The 24,632-nt window shown below is 36.2% G+C and overlaps 1 protein-coding gene across 3 annotated transcripts in view; it reads left to right on the top strand.

Annotated features, from left to right (window-relative positions):
• prkg1a (protein kinase cGMP-dependent 1a) overlaps positions 1 to 24,632 on the top strand; it is a 60,392-nt gene that overhangs the window by 29,014 nt on the left and 6,746 nt on the right. For all 3 annotated transcript variants that reach the window (XM_060872452.1, XM_060872453.1, XM_060872451.1), the window contains 13 exons: positions 4,004 to 4,109; positions 6,322 to 6,385; positions 11,717 to 11,794; positions 11,913 to 12,007; positions 14,908 to 14,973; positions 17,399 to 17,473; positions 21,734 to 21,830; positions 22,018 to 22,157; positions 23,488 to 23,577; positions 23,706 to 23,847; positions 23,940 to 24,103; positions 24,220 to 24,342; positions 24,457 to 24,519. In XM_060872452.1, coding sequence (XP_060728435.1) covers positions 4,004 to 4,109; positions 6,322 to 6,385; positions 11,717 to 11,794; positions 11,913 to 12,007; positions 14,908 to 14,973; positions 17,399 to 17,473; positions 21,734 to 21,830; positions 22,018 to 22,157; positions 23,488 to 23,577; positions 23,706 to 23,847; positions 23,940 to 24,103; positions 24,220 to 24,342; positions 24,457 to 24,519 — 1,303 coding nt within the window. The remainder of the gene's footprint in view (positions 1 to 4,003; positions 4,110 to 6,321; positions 6,386 to 11,716; positions 11,795 to 11,912; positions 12,008 to 14,907; positions 14,974 to 17,398; positions 17,474 to 21,733; positions 21,831 to 22,017; positions 22,158 to 23,487; positions 23,578 to 23,705; positions 23,848 to 23,939; positions 24,104 to 24,219; positions 24,343 to 24,456; positions 24,520 to 24,632) is intronic.

Here is a 24,632-nt window from a genome sequence, read left to right as displayed (position 1 = left end):
CAGCTTTTGTTTATATTTGCAATGTTTTCTGATTGTCCAAATAGAAGTATAGTAAATAGTCATATATTAATAAAGTGTTTAAAGTAACACTGTTCAAAATGTTTGAAATGTGCACAAGCTTACTGAAATTGAAAATGCTTTACACTTGTATGAGTAAATGTTACATTTTCCATCTCACAGTCATCATCCCTTGATACTCTCTGGCCTTGTTCTTTCTACTGGATTATTTTGCCACCACACATTATAGAGTAAAATCTTTTTTTTTTTATTACAGTTTACAACCAGATTTACAAATCATCTAAGTCAGCGAGGTTGCAAGCCAACAGAGCTATAACAACAACAAAAAAAACCCAGTAGGAACCAAAAAATGATTTAATAGTCAGAAATAAGTGTACTAATGTAGTAGTTATGACTGGATCATTAACTGTGAGTTAAGCAGAAACCTGTAGTTCAGTACACAGGATCAGGAATGTTGTATCATCTGGATAAAAACCTCTGAGCTGGTGCAGAAATTCTTCTGGAATGGAGCCCTTATATTCATGTGGGTTTCTGGATCCAGTCATCAACGTGAGGTACTCTAGACAGGATCAGGAGATTGTAGTCCCTTAAAGAAGACCAGAGGCTTTTAGGATCAGGGAATTTCAGTCCTCTGGACAGGAGCAGGAAGTTGAATAGGGGTGTGTAGTTCTCTAGTCAAGAATAGAAGCTTTTAGTTCCCAGGCGATTGTATATTCGAGGAAGGCAGAAGTACAGTAGAAGCTTTTAGGCACGATGGCTTGTAGAGCTCAGAGGGTAAGAGTAGGATTGGTATACCCTAATTTTCTGTAATATTTAGTAATCCTGAAATGGACTTACCTTCAGTGAGGAGCCGATTGGCTCTGTGGAATACTTATTATCGTATGATGCCATCCTCTGCTTTGTCTTGAGCTGTCTATTCAGTATACAGTGAACAGGCTGAGCAGAATGAATCATGCCAAGGCAGGTTCTCAAGTGGTGTGTTTCCTCTCCCTCATGAATAACATTAACACAGGCTCAATCAGGGAGCATGCTGGGGCCTGAATTCTGTCTCACCACACCTCTAACATCTTTATTTTAATTCTCAGCATCCATAGCATATCACAGCTTGTTTGAATGTTTTGTGTTGTGCTAAATGCTTTGCAAGGAATTGAATGAATTCAAATAAAAATAATTTTGATTTACTCACAAAACTGATTGATGAACTGATGAAGGTTTCTGTGTTGTTACCTTTGCTGGGTTGATTAATATCCGGTGTAATCACTAACTGAAAGGTTTAGGTAGCAGGTGCCTTCAGGCTTGCATTATCTGTAGACAGAATGAGTGGGTGTGTGGATGCTCTGCTGGAAACCTGAATGTTATTGTTAATCTGTGGAGTAGAGCTCCTGTGGAATTTAGTACTAAGAGCTGTGTGTAAGAGCGTGAAAGCTGTGTGAATGCGACTCCACACTGGCAGATTCATCGCTAATTTTCACATTATACCTCTTTTCTTTCTATCCTTTCTCAGATGACAAGGTTCACAAAGCTGACAGATCAATATGTTTAGCTGGGAGTCAGTGAAGCCCAATCAAAAAAAAATAGTTCCAATGAATTAATCATATAGCAAATTGAACATTGGTTTGCGACCCATATATTATTAGGACAAGATTTAAAGCAAGAATTTCTTACTTTAAGTACAAAATTCCTGCAAAAGCTTTTCATGCCATTTAGTAATATTATCTTTGTTTATCTACATCATGTACTGTAGCTGGTTGACATTTTATTGTGATTATTTTTTTTGGAAAAAGATGTGAAGCAGAACAGAGGATTTAAAGACACAAAGTTATTTAAAGTAGATTGTTATTAAACTTATGGAAGCCAATACCATTCTTATTGACCTGAAGACTGCCTTAGCCTTGATGCTCTTTCAATCTTTACATTATAGGACTGAACTCGTCTCATCTCGTGGCTCACAGAATAATTAGTCATCTTTATACCTTGTTCTCATTACTGATATCTTGAGAGCAGCTCCCAGGAGTAACAGAGGGAGAGAATAAGCATGATGATAGATTACAGAAAGCTCAGTAAGAATTGTATATATATATATTTCAGAATTAAGGCAGCCCTGAGTTTGGGAGCTTGCTTCTTATTATTATTCTTCATCATTCTGTGGTATTATCGATTTGTCTGTTTGCTGCCCAATTTTGAAGGAGAAATGTTCTTCAAATCCCAATATGAGAAGTGTGGTAGAGACAGTCCTACCACGACTCATCATATTGGCATCTAGGTTGCATGTTTCCTTTTTAAAATATGTTTAATAAAAAATAGTATCAAGCAAGTTCAATAGGATGGAAAGGCGGTGTTGTATGTAGCATTGGCACCTCACAGTTCAAAGGTCCTTATTTCCTTATTTCTGTCTTACTGAGTTACTGTCTGTGGGGTTTTGCAGGTTCTTCTCATGTTTGTGTAGGTTTTGTGTTGGTTCTTCAGGTTCTCTTCCAAAAATTATAAGGGTAGCTCGATTGGACATACTAAATTGCCTCTAGGTGTGAATATGTGTATGCATAACACCATAAGTTGGACCATGAATATTCCCCAGTGATCCTGGAATAGACTCCTGATTTTGTACTGTCTATGACAATATCAGAAATCATTTGAAGACCAATGATAGTGGAAATAGGACTGAGGACTACAAATAAATATCTCTTCTACATCTGTATGTACTATAGTATAAAGCCACTGCACTGAATTAACTCTCATCAGTCCTTGGTTTTCTGTAGCATAATAAACAGAGTCTGTTTTAATGCAGTTTTAACTGCATTTTTCTAGTTGAGGCATGAAGGATGATGCTATAACAAATATTTGTATGTATCTGGATTAAAGCACTCATACCACTGCATTACACCCAATACAGTTAGAATTAGTTAGAATTGTGTTAATGTCAGTAAGGTATGTGCAAAGAGATATGTCTCTGATACTTCTGTATCTGAACCTTTCCTTTATTTTTCTGAGTATGCATCACTTGTTTGTAATTCGTTGTATGGGAAGCTTTTTCCACCTTGATTTATGCCCTTGAGCAGGGTTATTGAATTTGTCAGTATTAAATGATAAAGCCTAATCACCGCCAGCAAAGCCTGATGAATATCTAATGCGCTAGGGCAGTGAGAGAAGCGCAGTTGTCTTTGTTCTCTTATTTTATCAGTGTCTCCGACTGCTTCATTTAAGCCTCATCCTTTTGGTTGTCTATCCAGTCAAATATTCCTGCAAGCAAACTAAGTGTTGTGGATATTATTTCGAGTCAGTCATCAGACTTCAAACCGTTAAAACCTTATGGAATTGATCATAAATAATAAATGTGATAGTTGCACCGAAGATTATGTCAAATTGTCTGATTATTTGTGCTATTGTAAATATCAGTAATCATGTTTGCATAAAGAGACATGTGTTTTCATGTTACATAGAAAGATGGGGTAAGATAAATATGACTGTTGTTGTACATATCTCAAAGCATTTCTCAAAACCAAGTATACACACATTTCATTACTTGCACATTTAGGTGCCTTTCCACTGATTTCTTCTATTTTGTAAAGATATTTCGAGTGTACTTATAATTACTGGTACTCTTAATAAAAAAGCAAGAGTCTGTCAAAAATAAACATTACACCCAATATATTTTGTAAGTGTTTCATTGTTTAATTCAGTTTTGAAATGTTGCCAGCAACATCTGACACAATGAAGTGTACGTGAGTCTTAGCTGCTCATATCTGTGTGGTTTGTTTATTAGCGCACAGTCTAGCGCTGATAATTCCTCACTCTCAGCACTCAGGCTTTTGTTTGAACTCTGTTATATTTATCAACTCATCACACAGCAGTCAATATATTCTAACTTTTGTCAACAGATGAATCCTCATTCCAGTAATCTTGCAGTAATTAGTGCACTGTATGATACTGAAAAACCATTTCTGTGTATTCAATACTAACACTTATGCTCTTTTTAATTCCCTTACAGCTCTAACCAATGTGAAGTTATGGGCCATCGACAGGCAGTGCTTTCAGACCATCATGATGAGGACTGGCCTGATAAAACACGCAGAGTACATGGAGTTTCTCAAAAGGTTCGAAACTTAAAGTGTGTGCATGTGTGTGTATGTGTGTGTGTTAGAGCGTACATTGACACTGCAGCTGTCATGCTAGTCTTTTGTGTATCTATGAGGGAGTCTTCTCTGCATCCAACTAAAAGAGCCTCCTTTCCTCATTCTCTTCTTCCTTTCTTTTTTCAGCTTTCATCTGAAGATCATATTTGCATAATAGCATACTGAAAAGAAAGCATGGGAAATATTTTACATATTAAAGACAGAATGCTGCATGGATGCGTTTATGAGTGAAATGTTACTTGAAAGAAATCTTCACTGAATGATGGTTGCGTAATAGAACAGTTCTTTGGAAGCTTCACTGCTCCTCTGGCACAAAGCATTTGTGTATAAAGCATTTTGCAGTCTCTCAATGGCTAATCCATCCATCCTCTTTTTTCCTTCTGATTCTCTGTCGCCTTCTGGTATAAATCGACAATGACTATAGGTCTGTAATCATTTTAATCAACACAATCCTGCCACAGTTACCATAATCTACGTCTACATCTAAACTAAGCTTTACAGTTTGTCCTTTATTTACTCGTCTCTTATTAAGGTTTGGCCATGGCATTGTTGTTTATTAGGAAGTTGAAACTTTTTTTAAATAATGCTCAATTTTTAAGAACCCATAATCAAACTAAAAGATATGCAGAAGATATGATCAGTGGCTAATCAATAGAATAATCTACCTAGTCATTTGACCCTAAAAGAAGATGCTGACAAAAAGTATAATACAGCTTTAATTAAAATGGATTATTCTGCAGTAAATACTCTCTTTACAGAGAATTGTTTTGGTTTAGCTACCAGTTTGTATACCAGGTACTAAGGGACTGTTGCTCTGGACAGGCTATCTGTGGGTGGCCTGTGTGGATGCTTTTTTCTGTCACCAGCTGGCTCACTAGAGATAGCAGTTAATTGCAGATTAATGGTACAGATAGTAACATTGTGATAACTTTATTTAGATCAGCATAAATTATTTTACAGATTGTACTCATCACATGCAATTGCTTCAATTCACAATTAGAGAGCGATATCTAGGCATACATTAGTCAGAACACAACAACGGTGGCTCTGAGAAGTTCAATGAAAGGCAACGAGAGCTACAGTACAAGCCTCAACAGACTAAAATCTAGTAGGAACTCACAGAATAATAAGCGAGACTTCCAAAGTTAGACAAAAATAAGTCTCTAAAGTAAATACATGTTTGTAGCCAGAAACAATGGTTTCAGATTACAAACAAGAAAGCTGAGATTAGGAACAACTGTACTGTATATACGTAATTATGGATGTATAATGTCTTTCCTTTTAAATAACGTTTACTCTTTATGCACTAAAATGACAGGGTGTGCTGAAATTATCAACACCATCATTCCCTATCACCGAACAACCTGCACTGTTTTTTCATATATACTTATAATGAATATTTTTGGAAAGTCTATGAAACAGTCTTATACTATATAGCATATTTTTGTGTTGGAATGACCCAGTCAAAGTCCAGACCTCAATCCAATTGAGAATCTGTGGCAAGTCTTGAAAATTGCTGTTTCACAAACGCTCTCCATCCAGTCTGACTGAGCTTGAGCTATTTTGCAAAGAAGAATAGGCAAAATCTCTAGATGTGCAAAGCTAGAAGAGACATACCCCAAAAGACTTGCAGCTTTAATTGCAGAGAAAGGTGGTTCTACAGAGTATTGAGTCAGGAGTTGCTGAATACAGTTGCATGCCACACGTTTCAGATATTTATTTGTAAAAGATTTTGAACACCATTTATCATTTTCCTTCCACTTCACTAGTATGTGCAACTTTGTGTTGTATGTCTATCACATAAAAATCCCAATAAAATACATTTTTTTTCTGGTTGTAACGTGACAAAATGTGGAAAAGTTTTAAGGGTGTGAATACTTTGCCAGGCACTGTATAGGGATGTATAATGTATGAATTTAAACAGATACTAAAAACTTCAAAGATCACTGTTTATCAGTTATTAGTTTTCCACTCAGTAAATGACTAAGTACTAAATGTTTAAGCTTTAATTTGGGTATTTAGAACATAAAGCTTTTGGGAGCTGCAGCTGTTTGGGGGAAAAATTTTATTTAGGTCAAGTTTAAGATTTTTTTTATGTCTAATAATAATATAAATAATAACAAAGAAGTGACTGCAATGTTGACTTGAATGCTGTAAATCTTCTCTTTTGCAGTGTTCCAACATTCCATAGTCTTCCAGAAGAAATACTAAGCAAGCTGGCTGATGTCCTCGAGGAGGTAATCGTTTATTTAGCTAATCCTTCAGAGTAGAGCTTTATGAATTACACTTCACACATTCTTGTTGAGAACAATTGTTGGTCAAAAATGGTCAAAAAAAGACTAAAAAAAAAACCGTTGTTTTGAGTACCTTTTGCTTGAAGAAGATATGTTATATACTAAACTATGATAATTTATGCCACTGTGTCTCAAGGCTTTTATTATTTGAACTGTCTGTCTTTGGAAGGCCAACAATAAACACACCATCTGTCAGCTCAAGTTTATCAAATCATTGCAGTCCCACTCAAAACTACCAAAATGTTAAATTCTGGTGGATGTTGCCAATGTTTGCTCTTACATAACACAACATTACAACATATTTACATAATTATTTGGTGTTCTAATCCTGATATTTTTAATTTGGTACAGTATTTGCTATGGAACGAAAACTTGGAGTGGAGTTCTGAAGAAATTTGTTTTAGACAAAAACAAAAGATTTTTTGACCATAGCACACGCATATTTTTTTTATTTTTTTTAAATGTATGATTGTGGTGTTTGACATCTAGTGAACAATTTCATAGTGAAAGAAATGACCAACTGACTGAAAAATTCTGTATTTTCTGTCTGCCACTAGACTTTACATCAATATTTCAGTGGCAGTGTTAAAATTCAGGGGACTAGCTATAAGTGCAGTTTTATTTTGAATCGTAACAGTCCAAAACAGGCAAGCGGGTCAAATATAGAGATATTGTAAGACTGCTAATTCAAAGCTCTATCATATTTTATAGTTTGTTTCCACAGTGTTTTTTATCAGTGGAACTGAAGCTCATGAAGTCACTAAATAGTAATTCTACCCGATTGCAATACAGTTCAAACATTTTAGATGATCTTTAGCATCTTTATCTTCAGAATTATTGTGAATTAATGAAGGAGAAAGTGCTTGTGAAGTGCATATGAGTTAATGACACTATCCCTGTTTTTTTTTTTTTTGTGTGTGTGATCATTTATGAACACCAAAATAGCAACACAGTCAAATTTGAAAAAAAAAAAAATGGCATGTATTCAACCAAAATTCTGGCATTCACTAGCAGATGACACTTGTGTTGGCATGAAACTAGAGTCCACAGGCTGTTAAACAGCTGTTCCTTCAAAAAGGATCAAATACTGTTTGCTAAAAATTAGAAAACTGAAAATATCAATTAGAAATTGAATGTGATCCAATTTTTCTGTTGTAACATATAACGGCCTGCAGTCTCATTGTTTAACCAGTGACTATCTGGGGCGAACTCTCAGTGAAAATATTTAGCTAGTGTGCATTTAACAGGTATTCTTATGGACATATTGGCTTTAATTATGGCGGGTTTTATTCACTGTCTTTTTTCAGTTCAGTAGAAAATGTTTTTTATATTTAACGTATTTTTCTCAAAACACTTTTCTTATAATGCTAAGCTAGAATGGCCTAGGCTATGTGTGTGTTTGTGTGTGTGTGTTGGCTTGGTAGGGGTGAGGGAGGGGCATATCTTTAATACTAATACTAATTTAATCAAGAGCTTTGATAAATTAAGCATTTAAAATTAGTTAATATTTGTGGTATTATACAGTAAGAGGTTTGAGGCTGTACTGAGGCTCAAACCGGATTGAGCCCTGGGCAGTAAACCCTTGGCTGTAAGATATGCAAACTTTTTCTTTAGATAAGCAAGCATGTTATTTGATTATGCAAGTCTTGATGAATACAAACATCTAGTTAATAAACAAAGATATATGACAGAGGATGTAATGTACTGAAAACAGTAGATAAAGTGTGGCAGTGTCGTTGAGTCACCTCCTCGTCACTGTACAATTACTAAAAGTACCAATTGTCCTCTTGTCCTTTTCCTTCTCCAACTAATTGTGTGACTCACTCTGTAAAGCAATTGTTATGAAAAGGCTAGGTGAAAAATGAAACACTATACAATTCATAAAGAACTATGACTTAAAATGTACATTTAATGTATTAGAGATATTTTTGTTGTAACTTGGTAGCGGGAGGAGGGAAAAGCCCCTCTCGTGATCATTCCTTCTTCTTTTGCCATGACATGATCTGTTTCTTTCACTCAGTAGAGCTTTTCACAGTGTACTTAACCCTGTTATTCTTGTTCTAATCGCATACTTTTAACCCCAGTTAGCACCACTTTTTTACCTGGGATTATAAAACCCTGCTCTGAAGCAGCTTTAGTATCACTTTTGTAATGTTAAGTTCACATTTATGTGCCAAACATGTAGTCGAAACAATGTATTGTAAGAATGTTAAAAGCTTAGCAACAGACACCCAATCATAAATAATAGAACACGTCACATATCACTTGCTTTGCAGTCACACAAAACCTGCGTGTTGTAGAAATAGTGGTTAAAATGATTTGTTTATTCTGTCTTCTCTTTTGCCTTTTTTCTATCTTTTCTTGACTTTTTGCATCCCAGGAGGCTTAAAACAGTCTAGTTGCATTTACACAGCGACATTTTACTCACTGATGCAAAAGCATGAAACAGTCCTTTATTTGAAAAACATTGTGTGCTGTATTTATCCACAAATGGTCCTAAATTTGCAATTTTGAGCATTAACCCAGGGTTTAGGAATCTACATCGTGAAAGGTCAGCTTATGAATACCCAGGATTAACGTATAATTTAACTTTTGTTCTTGTGATTCTCTATATCCTGTTCGATTGATTTGAAACTTCCTCTGTTAGAAATTGTAGACTCCAGCAGCAGTCATGTGAAAATGGGGCTGTTAAACCAACCTCAGCTCATTGAAATCCACTTAAGAATGAAAGGAAATGAATAGCAGTAATTCCCCCTCATATCTTCACTCATCTCTCCGTTCTATCTCCACCTGTTTTTCATTTTCTGCCTATTATGTATGTCATGACATAGCAAAATCTGATTGGAATTGTTCATTAGTTGACCAACATGGAACCACCCTAATTACACTCCAGATTATTGACAGTAAGCCAATTTTAAGATCTGGATTTAGAGCATACAGTAGCTGTGCAACAACAATAACATTTTTACTACTGCAATTTACAACCAGCCAGAACAGATCCGTAAATACAATCTAAAAGTGAGCCATTTACATCTCAGACATCCAAGGATTTATTTTGTTGATGTTGATTTTTTATGTATGTTGGTTCTAATATTGTTTTCTGGATGTCTATCATTATACATTGTAAGTTTTAATGTTTTTTTTTTTTAGTTGTTTCATTTTAGCATTGTGGTTTTAAATATTGGATATTTCTATAGTAAATACTGTATAAAGGATTATAGATGTATAGAATTTTATAGATATATAAACACAGACTAATTTACTGTAGACATTTTTAGATTAGATTCAACTTTATTGTCATTACAAATGTACAAGTACAAGGCAACAAAATTCTGTTTGGCATCTAACCAGAAGTGCAATAAGCAGCAAGTGCAAGATGTACAGTATTTAAAATATAAGTAAAGTATTTATAGTATGAACAGGTTAATATACAGAGGAATATGCTATGGATATACAGGTATTGATGTACAAGATATACAGGTTAGGTGCTGTAGACATATACATGGTGTTATATATTATATTGATAAATATACAGGTGATATTGACATAATATACAGAGGCGGGTGGTCACCGGCAGGCAGAGGTCAGTAAGGAGACAGCCCTAGGGAAAAAGCTGTTCCTCAGTCTACTGGTTTTTGTCCAGAGGCTCCTGAAGCACCTACCGGACAAACAATCTATGGGCAGGGTGAGAGGGGCCTTTAAGAATAGACGGTGATAAGGCTGTGTTAAGGGTGATGGTGGCAGAGCGGATGTAGCCTGACCTGATATGCTGGGGTCTGTTGGTAATAATTATTAACATATATTATTTATTAATGTATATTAACATGTTTTATTAGGATACCACTGTCCAATTTGCATTTGACATTTACAGCATTTGCCAGCTTCCCTTATTCAGAGCTACTTACATTATCTAATTTTTAAACACCTGAGCAATTGAGTGTTAAGGGCCTTGCACAGGGGCCTAATATTGGTAGCTTGGTGGACCTGGGATTGAACTCACAACCTTCCGAATGGTAGCCCAACACATTAACCACTAGGCTACCACATGCCCACCATGTGTTTGTAACGATTGTCAAATTTGATCTAAAAATTGGTGCAGAAGTGTAAGAAGACAGAACGCTGTGTCAGAATATCAGTTTATTGCCTCTACAAATTATCAAAGTTCTGTCATTCAGACCTGTAGACCTATACATATGGCTGATTCATTATGCATTGATATGAGAATTTGTTGCCCAATTAAATAATACAAAATACTGCTTTCAGCATTTTTTTTATTCAATCCAGTTGACCAAATACATTTTAATTGTTTTAATTGATTTAGAAATATTAATGAACAGCAAATCTGCAGGCTAACACACCACTTGTCGATCCAAGGATTCCAATAAGAAACATATAGGAAATGTCTTGGGACAAGACATACATTTAAAAATTATATGGTTGGGTTGTCTGTTGGGTTTCCATAAGGTCTATATGTGATTTCAATGTGATATATTAAAAAGAATCCGAATTGTGAATGTGCTGTTTTTAACAGGATAAAAAACATCACATCTAGTGCTTAGATTGAACTTTCACACTATATGTAAGCTGTTTACAACTTTATGTACCATTAAATATTAACCATTAATGACCAATACAGATTGAGATGTTTACAGCATGGTTTCCTCATCATATATTTGGATATTTGTGATACTTTTTTGTTTGGGATATGTAGACCTAATTTAGATGTATATTTTAAATTTTGGTGCCTTAAAGGTCATGTTCTAGGTCGTATAGGGAGAATTTTGGCTTCAGTCAAATTGGGGGTACTGTTTCGTCTGTGCTGTCTGTGCGCCTTTACATCTCTTGTTACATCTGTCTAGAGGACAGTGATGGCACGCAAAATAGCAGGAGGGCATGTGTCCAAAAAAAAGTGCTTTCTCCCTCTGGCAGCATGTTAGGACTTAGAGGCTAAGTGATATGGTGTAAAAGGAATAAGGAATAGTGTTCCAGTGTCTTTCTTTCTTTCTTTCTTTCTTTCTTTCTTTCTTTCTTTCTTTCTTTCTTTCTTTCTTTATTTATTTATTTATTTGGTGGTGGGTTAAAAATGATGCACTGGCAACTAAAAAGTCAATCTGATCACACACTTCGCATATTTACAAAGAGGCTGAAATGAGTTCTGTTGTGGTATTCATGTAAAGGGTATTCGCTCTACCATTGTTTTTTTCTTCTCTTACTCCCTTCTTTCCTTGTCCCATCCTCTCGTGTCTTATGCTCATTTCTGTGTTTGGTAACCAGACGCATTATGAAGAGGGAGATTATATAATCAGACAGGGAGCCAGGGGAGACACCTTCTTCATCATTAGCAAAGGAAAGGTAAGTACAATTTTTAGCACAGCAGAAGTATGATGTTTAAATGTTAATATGCCGCAGAGATCTTCTCGACTTTGCTATTTGGATCAAGGCTTTTTGATAACGTGGCCCTGTCTTGTAGGTGACCGTGACCCGAGAGGACTCTGCCAGTCAGGATACTATGTACCTGCGCTCTTTGGTGAAGGGCGATTGGTTCGGAGAGAAAGCCTTGCAAGGGTAGGATTGTCCTCTTTAACCATCAGATAAGTCATCAAATGCATCAGGGCTGAACTCATGCAGCTGTAGCACACTGAGTTCCTTTATACACTGCTGCTTTGACCCAAATCCAGTATATACATTAAGAGCTGTAGTGCTGTGCCACCTAGTGGTCTCTCTCTCTCTCTCTCTCTCTCTCTCTCTCTCTCTCTCACTCTCGCTCTCGCTCTCGCTCTCTCTCTCTCTTTCTCTTTCTCTTTGATATTTGATTTCCAAAGTGTAATATCAAAACCAAAGCATGAAACACTTGGCCCTATGAATGCGTTGTGTTCAGCAGCCAATACTTATGAGGCAATCTCATAGACTTAGATAAGATGCAAACACTCTTTCATAAAGTTCCTAAACATGCTGCAAAATAACACTGAGAAGAAGTCAAGTGTCTTCCATGCCCTCCCTAATTACTATTTTTAACCATCAATCCACTTTTATGGATTCCTGAAACACAGAATTCAAAACAGATATTAAACTTCATCCATTAAAGAACTGAATTATTATAACTTGAAAAATGGTCCAACATCCCAAAACGACCCAGGACCGGTATGACAGTATTCCAGGAAGAGTTGTGTATGTAGGATTATAGCTTTGTCATGTTGTAAAGTTTTCTGTTTATTTTATTTTATTCTGTGTAGAACTCAATATAGATATCTCAATATGTTATATGTAAATGTATGGTTATAATGTGCATACATTTTTATTCATAGCCCTTGTATGACCCCAATGTGTGTATGTGTGTACAGTATGTGTGTGAGATCCTTGTACTGCACTGCAAACAATAACATCTTTGAAAGTGGAAATACTAATGAACCAAATATCAGATTATTCGATCTATTTCTAGATTGTTTTTACTAATTTCAAGTTTGAAATTATCTTGTTCTATTGGCAAATAATTACCATATATTTCTAGAAAGAAGCACAATTATCTGCCAATAAGAAAAATTAAAACTTGAAGCTTATTGTTTTTATCTTACTCAAAAAAAGACTGCGTTGTGGCATTTTTTTTGCAGTGTGTGTGTGTGTGTTTGTGTGTGTGAGAGAGCTATCACATATAGCAGCTCTCTGTTATCACTCATTCCTTCTCCATATAAAAACAGACTGAATGATTACTGTATTAATCTCCAGTCCAGGCTCCAGACGCCTCAGTTTCAGAGATTTTTCATCAGATAGATAGCAGGGATGCACTTGTCAAATCCTTTCAGTCAAGCCGATTTAAGAAGAGCTTGAAATATTATTTCCGTGCCTTTTTTGTGATATAGATTGATAATATTTGTAAAGAAATATCCTACTGTTTTGCTGAGAATAACAATACAGAACTAAAAATATAAATCCCCTATTGGCTGAGATTAAATCTACTAGAAAGGTCCATGCAAGGCCAGCTGTTTTATCCTCAGTAATAACGTCCAGCACCTGCATGCCTCTTCCAATCATTTGCAGTAATTTGTTGCTGTTATTATTATACTAATTTCTAGTTTATGAAAGATGATGTGGTATTTTCTTGCTTGGAGCTGAGGATTTGAGGATTTATCCTGGGTGTATTAGATGAATGAGTGGAATACAGAAACTCGGTGCTCATAAATATGAACAATTCTGCTTCTACTTCCTTCATCCCTCTGTAATCCCTTTTAGTGTGACAGCTTCCATTCGAGTGCACACTCTATTGCAGGAGGCTACAGTGTATTCTTGGCTGCGTTGTGGACTTTTGCAATCAATTTCTAAAACGATTGCCTGGTTTATGTCTGAGCTGAACTTCCAGTAAGCAATCTGATCTGAGAGAGTTCTGGGCTGGTGTACACAGTGAACAGTTTGTGTGTGGACTCCAGGTATTCAGTTTGTCCTCATGAACTGTAAATGATTAATGGGCATGTATGTATGCCAGGGTAGACCATGTGTGAATGTGTGTAACTATTTGGAAGCAGACGGCCATTTTTCGCAGCACACGTGTCATGTTTTGAGATGGGTCTTTATATACTACAAGTAGGGCATTTCTATCCACTTAACGTCTCTTACGAAGCCTCTTATGGAGAGCACTCAGGCCATAATTACACTCATCAGCCCTGGTGCTTACACTCCATGATTGCACTTTAAAATAGTGACAGAATCCCTCCTGTGCTTTTCTGTTGTCTGTTCTCTGCTGTGGTGTGGAGCAGCTGTGACCTTCTCTGGGTGTGTTTGTGTATTTGTGTTGTGGGGGATTTAAGGTTGTGCAGTGGAGAATTGTCACCTCTGTCTGAGACTTTGGGATTGGCGCATGTGTGTACGTACTCTGTTTACATTAACATCTACTCTTCTTTCTTGTCAGCTAGGGTGTCATACAGTGCATGTGGTGTGTGTGTGTGAGCTTTGAGCTTTTTGCAGGACTGAATGGTTCTCGCTGAGGTAGCAGTGAGGGGTGTAATTGGTAGTGATTGTTTGTAAAGTGTTTAAAGTGTTGTAAAACTAAAAAGCCTTGAAAAAAAAAGAAACTGTGTGTGTTCGAGCATTATGGATTCAGTCTCGGATTCTGACTCGTGCGCATGGAGTGACGATTCCTCAGAATTCAACGAGAGAGAGGAGGTTAACGATGGCGTGCATAGAGTCTCTGAGTAATGGCTGATGTTTTAAAATTGCCTTATCTGGATATTTTTTTCCTGTGATATAATTAAACCTCATATTTTATATATACCTATAGCTGAAGTTATTTGTGTAAAGTAAAACTTTTAATCTCTTTTTTCTTGTTTGACTGATAATCTTGCTTTACTGACCCAGTTGTTAAGCATGTTACCCTGAGTCTAATTTGAATTATCTTACATAAATTATATAAGCTTATACTTAATTCCTATGTTGCATAGGTTATTTTTCACTCACTTCTTTTGGTTTTTGCACAGAGAGGACATCAGGACAGCCAGCGTCATTGCTGCAGAGACTGTTACATGCCTAGTAATTGACAGAGAGTGAGTATTACTTGTTATATCATTCATTATGCTTTGTTACACTTTGTTACACTTGTTACACAGTATACTTACTATATAGGCAACTTAAGAATTATTCACATGGTTAATAAAAGAACAAAAAAGACTAATTTATGCACAGAATGATCCTAAACATTGCCTGAGCATAAAGTCGTTCTTGGAAGCAAAGTGATTTATTTTATTTCTTTTCACAAAGATTATTTGATTTTATTGCGTATATAATTTTCTATTATTTTCTCAGACAAGAAAAAAAAATTGTTAAGCATTTATAAGCATTTGATTTTAGGATTTTTAGTTACAAGAGGGTTTCTCCAATCATTTAATTGAAATTTGTAATTGTGGTGTGTAATGTTTGTCACAGAGTCAATTTGCCTGTTCACTTAAAGTCTGCCAATAATTCTGGACACAAGTGCATATTATTATTATTATTATTATTATTATTATTATTATTATTATTATTTACTATTACTATTATTTTACCTTATATTACTATTATTATCGAAACCTACAACATGGGTATCATGGTGAAATAATCTAATAATATTTCTGGACAGAATTCATCTAGTCAAATGTAGTGTTTTCTAGCTGGCATTTTTGCCTGTTTACTGTGAGTTTGTGTGAAAGCTTTATTCATTCAGTGTCTGTGTCGGTTTGTCTATTCAAAGGGGTGTTTGTTTGAATAAATGTAGCTCATGCTGAATAGTTGTTGTGTGTCAGTGGTCTATGCAGACAGCTTGTCTCCTTGGCAATGCACTTATTCTGCTCTTTATGGGATGTTACAAGGTAACAGGCCTTCATCCATCAGCACTCTGTGTGAAGTTCCGTTACACCGTCATTTAAATGATAGACTTTACCGATGTTAAGAAATAATGATAAGTCTGATTCATGCATTCGTCACAATTGTTGGGGACACCTGAGCATCACACACATACAGTATATAGTTTTTCCCCAAACTGATTGTGGAAGTTGGAAGCACATAATTGTATGCCATTTCCATTTGGCAGAACTAAAAGGCCCAAGCCTGTTCTAACACGACAACACAAGGTCTATGAGGAAATGGTTTGCTGAGGTTGGTGTGGAAGAGCTTAAGCAGCCTGCACAGAGCCCTGACCACATCCTTACTGGGATAAACTGGAACACTGACTGCACATCAGGCCTCCTTGTCCTACATCAGTGCCTGACTTTGCTAATTCTCTTGTGGCTGAATGAGCACAAATCCCCACAGCCACACTCCAACATCTTGTGGAAACAAACACATACTGTATGAGTCTTATGGTCAGGAGTGCATATTTGTCCATAGAGTGTATTTTATCTACAGGCTGCTGAGATATATACACAGGAGACACATGGATACGGAAATATATAAATTATGGCTATTTATTATGGTGGCTGTAGAACAGTAAGTTTGCCGATTAAAACATATAAACCTGTAACCACCAACTATAAAATAAAAAGCTCACTGCATGACATGCCATAAAACCTGATATTGTAGATGACACATGAACAGACAATATCCTATATTCGAAGTGTTTTGCTATTTGCTGAATCACCATGAAAAATAGACTTTAAAATCTCACTGAAGTACATTGCCATAAAATGTATTAAATGCAATTTAAGGATACCCTTGAATTATGTTCAGAATAATATAATGCCGTTGTTTTTTTTAGTATGTTCCTGTTAAACATGTCCCTCTTTGGGATAGGAGATGTGTCGTGGTAGAGGGCGAGAGAATTTAAATATTTATGTGGATTGATTAAACCTGTGATGCCGAAGCTGCCATTTTTGGTATAAACACCTGAACAGAAGCTCATCCCTAGCATTACTACCATTTCTCCCTGTGATATTATCAACCAGAATGCACACACAAACACACACAAGTATTCTCCTGAAAATACAGAGGGACTTTCATCATTATTGCTAATATTTAGGGGTCATACATAATTAAATACTCTTTTTCTCAGAGCAAAAAAGAAACACTTATTTTAATTAGGCCAGTCTTTCAAATGTTATTAATTTCTTCTTTACAAATCACTAAAATCCTGTAGCCTCTTAGTGGTCCAGCAGCAGGCTCCCTTTACTCCGATGCTGTCTCTGCCGTGGCCCGGGATTGATTCCTAGGCAGGTAGCTAAAACAGCCATTGAAGCACTATCTCCTAGTGCCAAGAGATAAAATTGGAGGGCTGCGTCAGGAAGGGCATCCATTGTAAAACCTGAGCCAAATCAAATATGTGGACCAGATGATCTGCTGTGGCGACCCTGAACAGGCAGCTGCTGAAAGAAGCCTGTGATCCTCCGTTTACCTTTTCTCATTCTACAAAACAATCATTTTACATTCATATTTACTTTAGGTGTGTGTCATTTTTCACCTTTCTGAAAAATATTTCCGCCTTATCATTTTCTGTTTTAGATCTTATAAGCACCTTATTGGAGGTTTGGAGGATGTGTCCAACAAAGGATCAGAAGATGCAGAGGCTAAAGCAAAGTAAGAACATCTCTTATGCACTTATATTATCAGTATTATTAGTGTTGCTTGTATTAATGTAAGTTTCCAGTGTTAGCTCCTGGAAGGAAAATCCTTCCAGTGCCATTACAGGAATTGTGCTATATAAGAAGTTCTATATAAGAACAGCTATTCTGCTGTGTCTGAACGAGAGACAAAAGGCATCCGCACAGCTGTGTTACAGCCAACTACCACTGACACATTGTTTTTAATGAACAGTAACATGAGAGGAGAGACAGTGACCTCTCAGGCAGTTTGAGGTGATGTGAAACCAAAGAACTGCAAAGGCTAGAGTAATGTGAACTCTCAGATACATCATCAGCCAATTCGCACACACAAAGAAGAATTATTGTCCCAACAGTAATTACTCAGTCGAGGCTTGCAAATGATGTAAACCTCTGCTGTCTGCAGAACTTCCTTCTATCAGATCAAAGCAGCAGTAGAAACTTTCCGCTTTCTCCGTCCTCATTTGCATTGTAAATTAGCTGAGCTGATGCATCAATGATGTATATCCAAAATATTTTCTTGTCAAGATTATAACACTGTTTCAGTTGGTCTGGCTTTGAGAATCATTCACTAACAATTTATCATGTTTTCTTTGCACTAATCAGACACTATTTTCTATTCTATTTTATACCCTAAAGCAATCATTCTTCCAGAGAGCATATCATGAACAATAAGTTTACCTGACAAGTAATAAAGCCAGTTTAATTTAATATCTGAAATAGGCCATTATTGTATCAGTTATTATTGTATTATTATTATTGTATCAGGGTTCAGCAATTTTTTATTTTTATTTTTTTTTGAAAGGTGGTTAAATTTGACAGCTGACATCCAGCTGCACTGATAGACCACTGATCTGGTCTCTAGTGGCCAAAGAGCTCTAGTTGGGCATCTATGATACAGCAGAAAGCCTAAAGCCTGGGCCATTAGGGAGCACTTTCAGCCGTGCACTCATATATAGAAGCCAATAATACCAGCACTCGGTCCTGAGAGAGGGATCAAAACTCCTTAACAGTTCATCTACCGGAAACACAAACCCAGAGGCATTACATCATACACCATGAGCTCATAAGAGCTCCTTAGACGCATACATACGTTTATTACAATCCTAATTCTTTTATATTATTCTGCATTATTAGCTGAAACCTGATTAATCTTATAAAGCTATTATCTCTATTTCTATCTATATCTCTTTCTCTATCTATATATTTATAGATAGATAGATAGATAGATAGATAGATAGATAGATAGATAGATAGATAGATAGATAGATAGACACACACATTAGTCCTTTCATCATGTAGGGGAAAGCAGGTACAATTGTAAGGTTAATTAATCAGGGGTTCACATTAAACTTAACATAAACTTAAACATAAACTTTTTTATTCAAGCACAGGTTTATCTATATCACCACCAGGTTCTGTACATTTTCTCTGAATCCCAAAGAACTGTTGTGTTCCAACTGTTCCAGCAAAGTGCATGGGTCAGTTGTATCTCCACTGTATCCTTACATGTATATCAGGAAAATCTAATTAAACCATCATACATTCATTACATGATCAAGCTTTGTGGTTAGCTTGGAAAATTCAATGAAGTGAATTCGATAAATCATAAGATGTTCATTATGAATGTATGGGGAGCACACGCATAAAACTCCCTCCAGTTATATTTTACACTTACCTGAAAAATTTATTATTATTTATTTATTTAACAAATATCTCCAGCAACATTGAACAGATAAGATGACAACATCCATGATTTTATACCTGTAACTATCATTTTAATAGCACTTTATTATGTAAATCTCATGCTAAAATGTACAATATATGTTATATGACCCATACCAGTAAATTGTTAAGACTCTTCCAGACCATTGTGTATTTATTAAGCGTTTCATAAGAATGCACTGGCTGGGGAACACAATATGGTCAATAGAAGCAGTGAAAAAACTTTCCAAGTCTAGCTGGTAGCATGTGTTGGCAAAATCTGAGAGGAGTCTAATCAAATGACCTCAGATGATCCAAGAGCAGCAAACACTAAGTAATTTATTTGAATTTTTCTCTTAGTGAAGGAGGTAAAAGAACAAGAATTTAAGAAATAAATCTCTGTGGTGCAAATTTTCTATTCAAACTGTCAAGCAGTGTGTCCTAAAAATGGTGTCAAACCAAAAAGTTAGGTCAGTGTCTCCACCATGTGGTGAAATTAAATTTCACACCTTTTAGGAAAAAAATGTTAAGTTAGTACATAAACATCAATGACATTGCACCAATCTCGTTTAAAAGTTACATAAACAGTGTGTGTTCCCAACTAAAGGCCACCGAATGCTGCACTGAATATGGAGATTATGAGGTTTAGAGCCCTAGCTTATGAGCTATTTATGCACTGTTCCCGACATCTGTGCATGATAAGCATTATTCCATCTTGTCGTCATGGTGCAAATCACAGCCACTTATTGAGTAGAGATATCTCCTGCTATCACATATCACCATGTAGCTAAGCTCTCTCTGAATGTGCGCAGAGCAGCAAGCTAGCATTGCACAAATGCTTCAGCTCATTTCAATGGTAAAATAACATTTAAATCGTAGTATTAATAATAATAATAATAATAATAATAATAATAATAATAATAATAATAATAATATAGAAAATAGTATATCATAATAAGCTTTGTTTCTGTATGATTTTTCATTGTTAGTTTAGAAAATCTAAAAGTACTTTAAATACAAGATTATAAAGTATTGCTAATTAAGTGCATAGAATCTGTTTAAATCCCTAATGAATTAACTACAACTTCATTAAAAGGACCATCATTAAAAGTAATTTTAACTAAAAAAAAGACACAAGAACTATGAAGTATGCGGTTAATCTCGAGCTTGCACTCCTAATTCCAGAGTTTTATGGCAATATTCCACTGTCTGAGTTCTGACTAATCCTTGGGATTAACAGCAGCCCTGTGTTTGGGCTTGGCAGTGTACCATGCGCTATACCAGACTTTTTATTTTCCCATCGTATTGAGAGCTGTCTGCCATCTACTGGCTGAGCTGTGAGCTGTGTGCTACTCCTGGAGCTCAGGCCACCCTATAGTATGCCAAACGTATATTTATGTCTGATGCAGAGAAACCTTTATCCTTCACAAGACAGAAATCTAGTCAGTATTAATTGAAATCAGTATCAGCAGATGATTAAACTCCAACCAGAGAATATTTTGTGTGTGTGGTAGTGGTGGTGCTCGGTGCAGGTTTCTATATCTTTTAAGAACTAACGTCCCAATAAAAAAGAATATCTGACAGTCATTCACAAGAAAAAGGTCAGGGTGAGCTTTAGGTGTAGGCAGAGTATTAATTAGCTACACTATTAATGATGTCTGTGTAAGGTCCTGACAAAGATTATAAGACTGTTTGTGTGTGTGTGTGTGTGTGTGTGTCAGTGTCCTTGGCAGTGTACTTGGAAAATAATGACCCCTGTTTGACACCAGGCAGCCAAACACAGCCATGACTGTGTTATTACTCACATGCTCACGTGACGCCGTTTTAAAAAGATCCAGCTGGAGGATCTGCCACCTCTTTCGCTCTCTCTCTCTCTCTCTCTCTCTCTCTCTCTCTCTCTCTCCTTATGGGACGTCACTGGCTGTAAGCAATAAGTCAAAGATTGCAATCAGGCACAAAGAATAATCACAGTATTCCAGGAAAACCTAGATATGTTCTGAAACCTTTGGAATTTAATGGATTTGATTAATGTGAGGTTTAGTTATTTTCCCTATAAGTATAGGAATTTACTGAAAATTTATTTAACCATTCTTAAAGTTTGAAGGACATGCTTCTGCTTTTTAGGTTATTATTTATCATAAAAATTGATAGAAACAAGTTTGTTAAAACCAGGTTGGTCAAAGAGGATCAGCCACATTCTCAGAAATGTGAAACTACATGAAACATCAAGCATCGAGCAGGTTGTCTTACTAAAAATACACAGTCCAAATAGATACCATGTCAGTGAAAGCACCTCTGTTAGCTCAATGGATTAAAGAGGAAGCTGTAGACAGTACTGGACTGTAGACAGTAGTTTTGAATTAATTAAAATGATTTATTGTTTGTGGCCCTGGGTTTGTGCAGAAGTGAGATGAAAAGAATCTTGGTTTCTGGTGTTAAAGGATAAAGATGAAAATTGTCCCAGTCCAGCTCTCTTTTCCTTCAGGTTAAATTCCTCTAAACGCTTCGCATTTTTCTGCTTGGTGTTATGCAGGTACGATGCAGAGAATGCCTTCTTCTTCAACCTGCACCTGTCAGACTTCAACATCATAGACACACTTGGAGTTGGAGGATTTGGACGTGTCGAATTGGTAAATATCAATTTTGATCTTGCTTGCAAACCACTTTCAAACACAAGGACCTTTTCTTTAGTACTGTATGTGGAGCATGTATACAATGCTCATGCCTTAATTCACTTAAACTAATTAAAAGCCTGTATTAAGAAAAAATCTGTTTAAGGAATTACATGGAACTTTGCTGCTTAATTTGTAATCCCAGGTGCAGCTGAAGAGTGATGAGTATAAGACATTTGCTATGAAGATCCTTAAGAAGCGCCACATTGTAGACACCAGACAACAGGAGCACATCCGCTCAGAGAAACTCATAATGCAGGAAGCTCATTCAGACTTCATCGTCAGGTATTCACAATACCAAACTCAGATCTTGCACATTAACACCTCAAAACTCTCACACACTGCCCGGATAAATAAAACTGTATAATCAATTAAATAAATCAATAATAGTTTGTACATTTTGTACATTTTTTAAATAATATGTACAACACACATACAGTAGTTGCTCTGAAATATTCAACATGAGCAAATAATCTTGCCTTTCATTTATCAACCCAGAGAAGACTCTATGCACAGAAGTGCTTCTTTATATACATTAGTTCTTATTGTATATTTATGCCAAAACATAAATCATGTACAAACACATATACTACTTTTTAGCTCATAATAAGCTTTAATAAGCATTAAGCTATGGTATTAGCATGATAGCAGAGAGTGGAGTAAACGGGTGTGACTGTCTATACAATGACTGACAGTAAGGCCATGTACACTCACCGGCCACTTTATTAGGTACACCTTACTAGTACCGGTGTGGTCTTCTGCTGCTGTAGCCCAGCCGCCTCAAGGTTTGACGTGTTGTGCATTCAGAGATGCTCTTCTGCATACCTCGGTTGTAACGAGTGGTTATTTGAGTTACTGTTGCCTTTCTATCAGCTCGAACCAGTCTGGCCATTCTCCTCTGATCTCTGGCAACAACAAGGCATTTACGCCCACAGAACTGTTGCTCATTGGATATTTTCTCTTTATCGGACCATTCTCTGTAAACCCTAGAGATGGTTGTGCGTGAAAATTGCAGTAGATCAGCAGTTTCTGAAATACTCAGACCAGCCCGTCTGGCACCAACAACCGTGCCACGTTCAGAGTCACTTAAATCACCTTTCTTCCCCATTCTGACGCTCTCGTTTGAACTGCAGCAGATCGTCTTGACCATGTCTACATGCCTAAATGCATTGAGCTGCTTCCATGTGATTGGCTGATTAGAAATTTGCGTTAACGAGCAGTTGGATAGGTGTACCTAATAAAGTGGCCGGTGAGGGTAAATACAAATATAACAGATTTCAAAAAGGTTTTTTTTTTTTTTTTTTCAGCGAAGTAATTCTTTTGTTTTGCAATCACGGCTTTAACCATCTCTTTTAATCATGTTCTACATGATTATCCATCATGATTTTTCGTAAGAAAACAAATCTGAATATTGCAACTTTAAACAAAGAGTTTCAGGTATCATAGATAGACACAAAAGACATTTGATTGGCTAAAAAATTTAACAAACAGACAGTTAATAGATGGAAATTCTTTTAAAGCCTTTTGGAAAAAGTCAACGGTGAAGTCGACGATGTGCTGGGACTCATTGTGAAATGGTAATACCACAACCTTAATGGTAGTGTTTTTTTTTCAGACTATACAGGACCTTTAAGGACAGTAAATACTTGTATATGTTGATGGAGGCGTGTCTGGGAGGGGAATTATGGACCATCCTCAGAGACAGGTCAGCTCTACATACCTATACTCACTCTAGCTCCTCGGTTACTGTTTATTTCTGCATTTCCACCATGATCCAACATCATAACTCTATCTGGATTTCATTCTTACCTTTGTTTCTTTTGTCTAATCCAGAGGTTCATTTGAAGATTCTACTACACGATTTTACACGGCATGTGTAGTGGAGGCTTTCGCCTATCTGCATTCCAAAGGCATTATTTACAGAGACCTCAAACCAGAAAACCTTATACTGGACCACCGGGGCTATGCCAAACTGGTAAACTCATATCAGTTTCTGATGTGTATCCAGCATCTATTAAATATTGAATGTAGAAGGAACTGTAAAATATTCCCTTTACCTTCTTGAAGGTGGACTTTGGCTTTGCTAAGAAGATCGGATTCGGTAAGAAGACTTGGACATTCTGTGGTACACCAGAGTACGTAGCACCTGAGATCATTCTTAACAAAGGTCACGATATCTCAGCAGACTACTGGTCCTTGGGCATCCTCATGTATGAACTACTAACAGGCAGGTAAATAAAAGTGCATTGTGTGGTAAATAAATAACACCTCATTTAGCAGTCACATTTATAAATATCTAACAGAAACATTTGAATGTCTAATCATTAATCCTCCAAATATATTTTAGCCCTCCTTTTTCAGGCCCTGACCCCATGAAGACTTACAACATCATCCTTAGAGGCATTGACATGATTGAGTTTCCAAAGAAGATTACAAAAAATGCTGCCAATCTCATTAAAAAGCTATGCAGGTGTGTTCAAGTGCACATTTAAATAACCAACGCCTACTGCTGTTACAATAGCACTCAGTTACTTTTAGTTGTTGTTGTTTGTTGTTTGTTTATTTTTTTTTTTTTTTATTCTAGGGACACTCCTTCTGAAAGATTAGGAAATCTGAAAAATGGCGTCAAGGATATTCAAAAGCACAAGTGAGTGTACAGCATTTATGGATTTGTGTTGTATACCTAACTCTTGGGTGTAGATATCTTATTATTTACATTAACTTACATGATTAACTTTACTCTTGCTGTAAAAAATGACT

Source organism: Tachysurus vachellii, chromosome 6, assembly GCF_030014155.1.
Source record: "Tachysurus vachellii isolate PV-2020 chromosome 6, HZAU_Pvac_v1, whole genome shotgun sequence".
NCBI lineage: Eukaryota > Metazoa > Chordata > Actinopteri > Siluriformes > Bagridae > Tachysurus > Tachysurus vachellii.
This window is presented reverse-complemented; position numbering and strand designations above follow the sequence as displayed.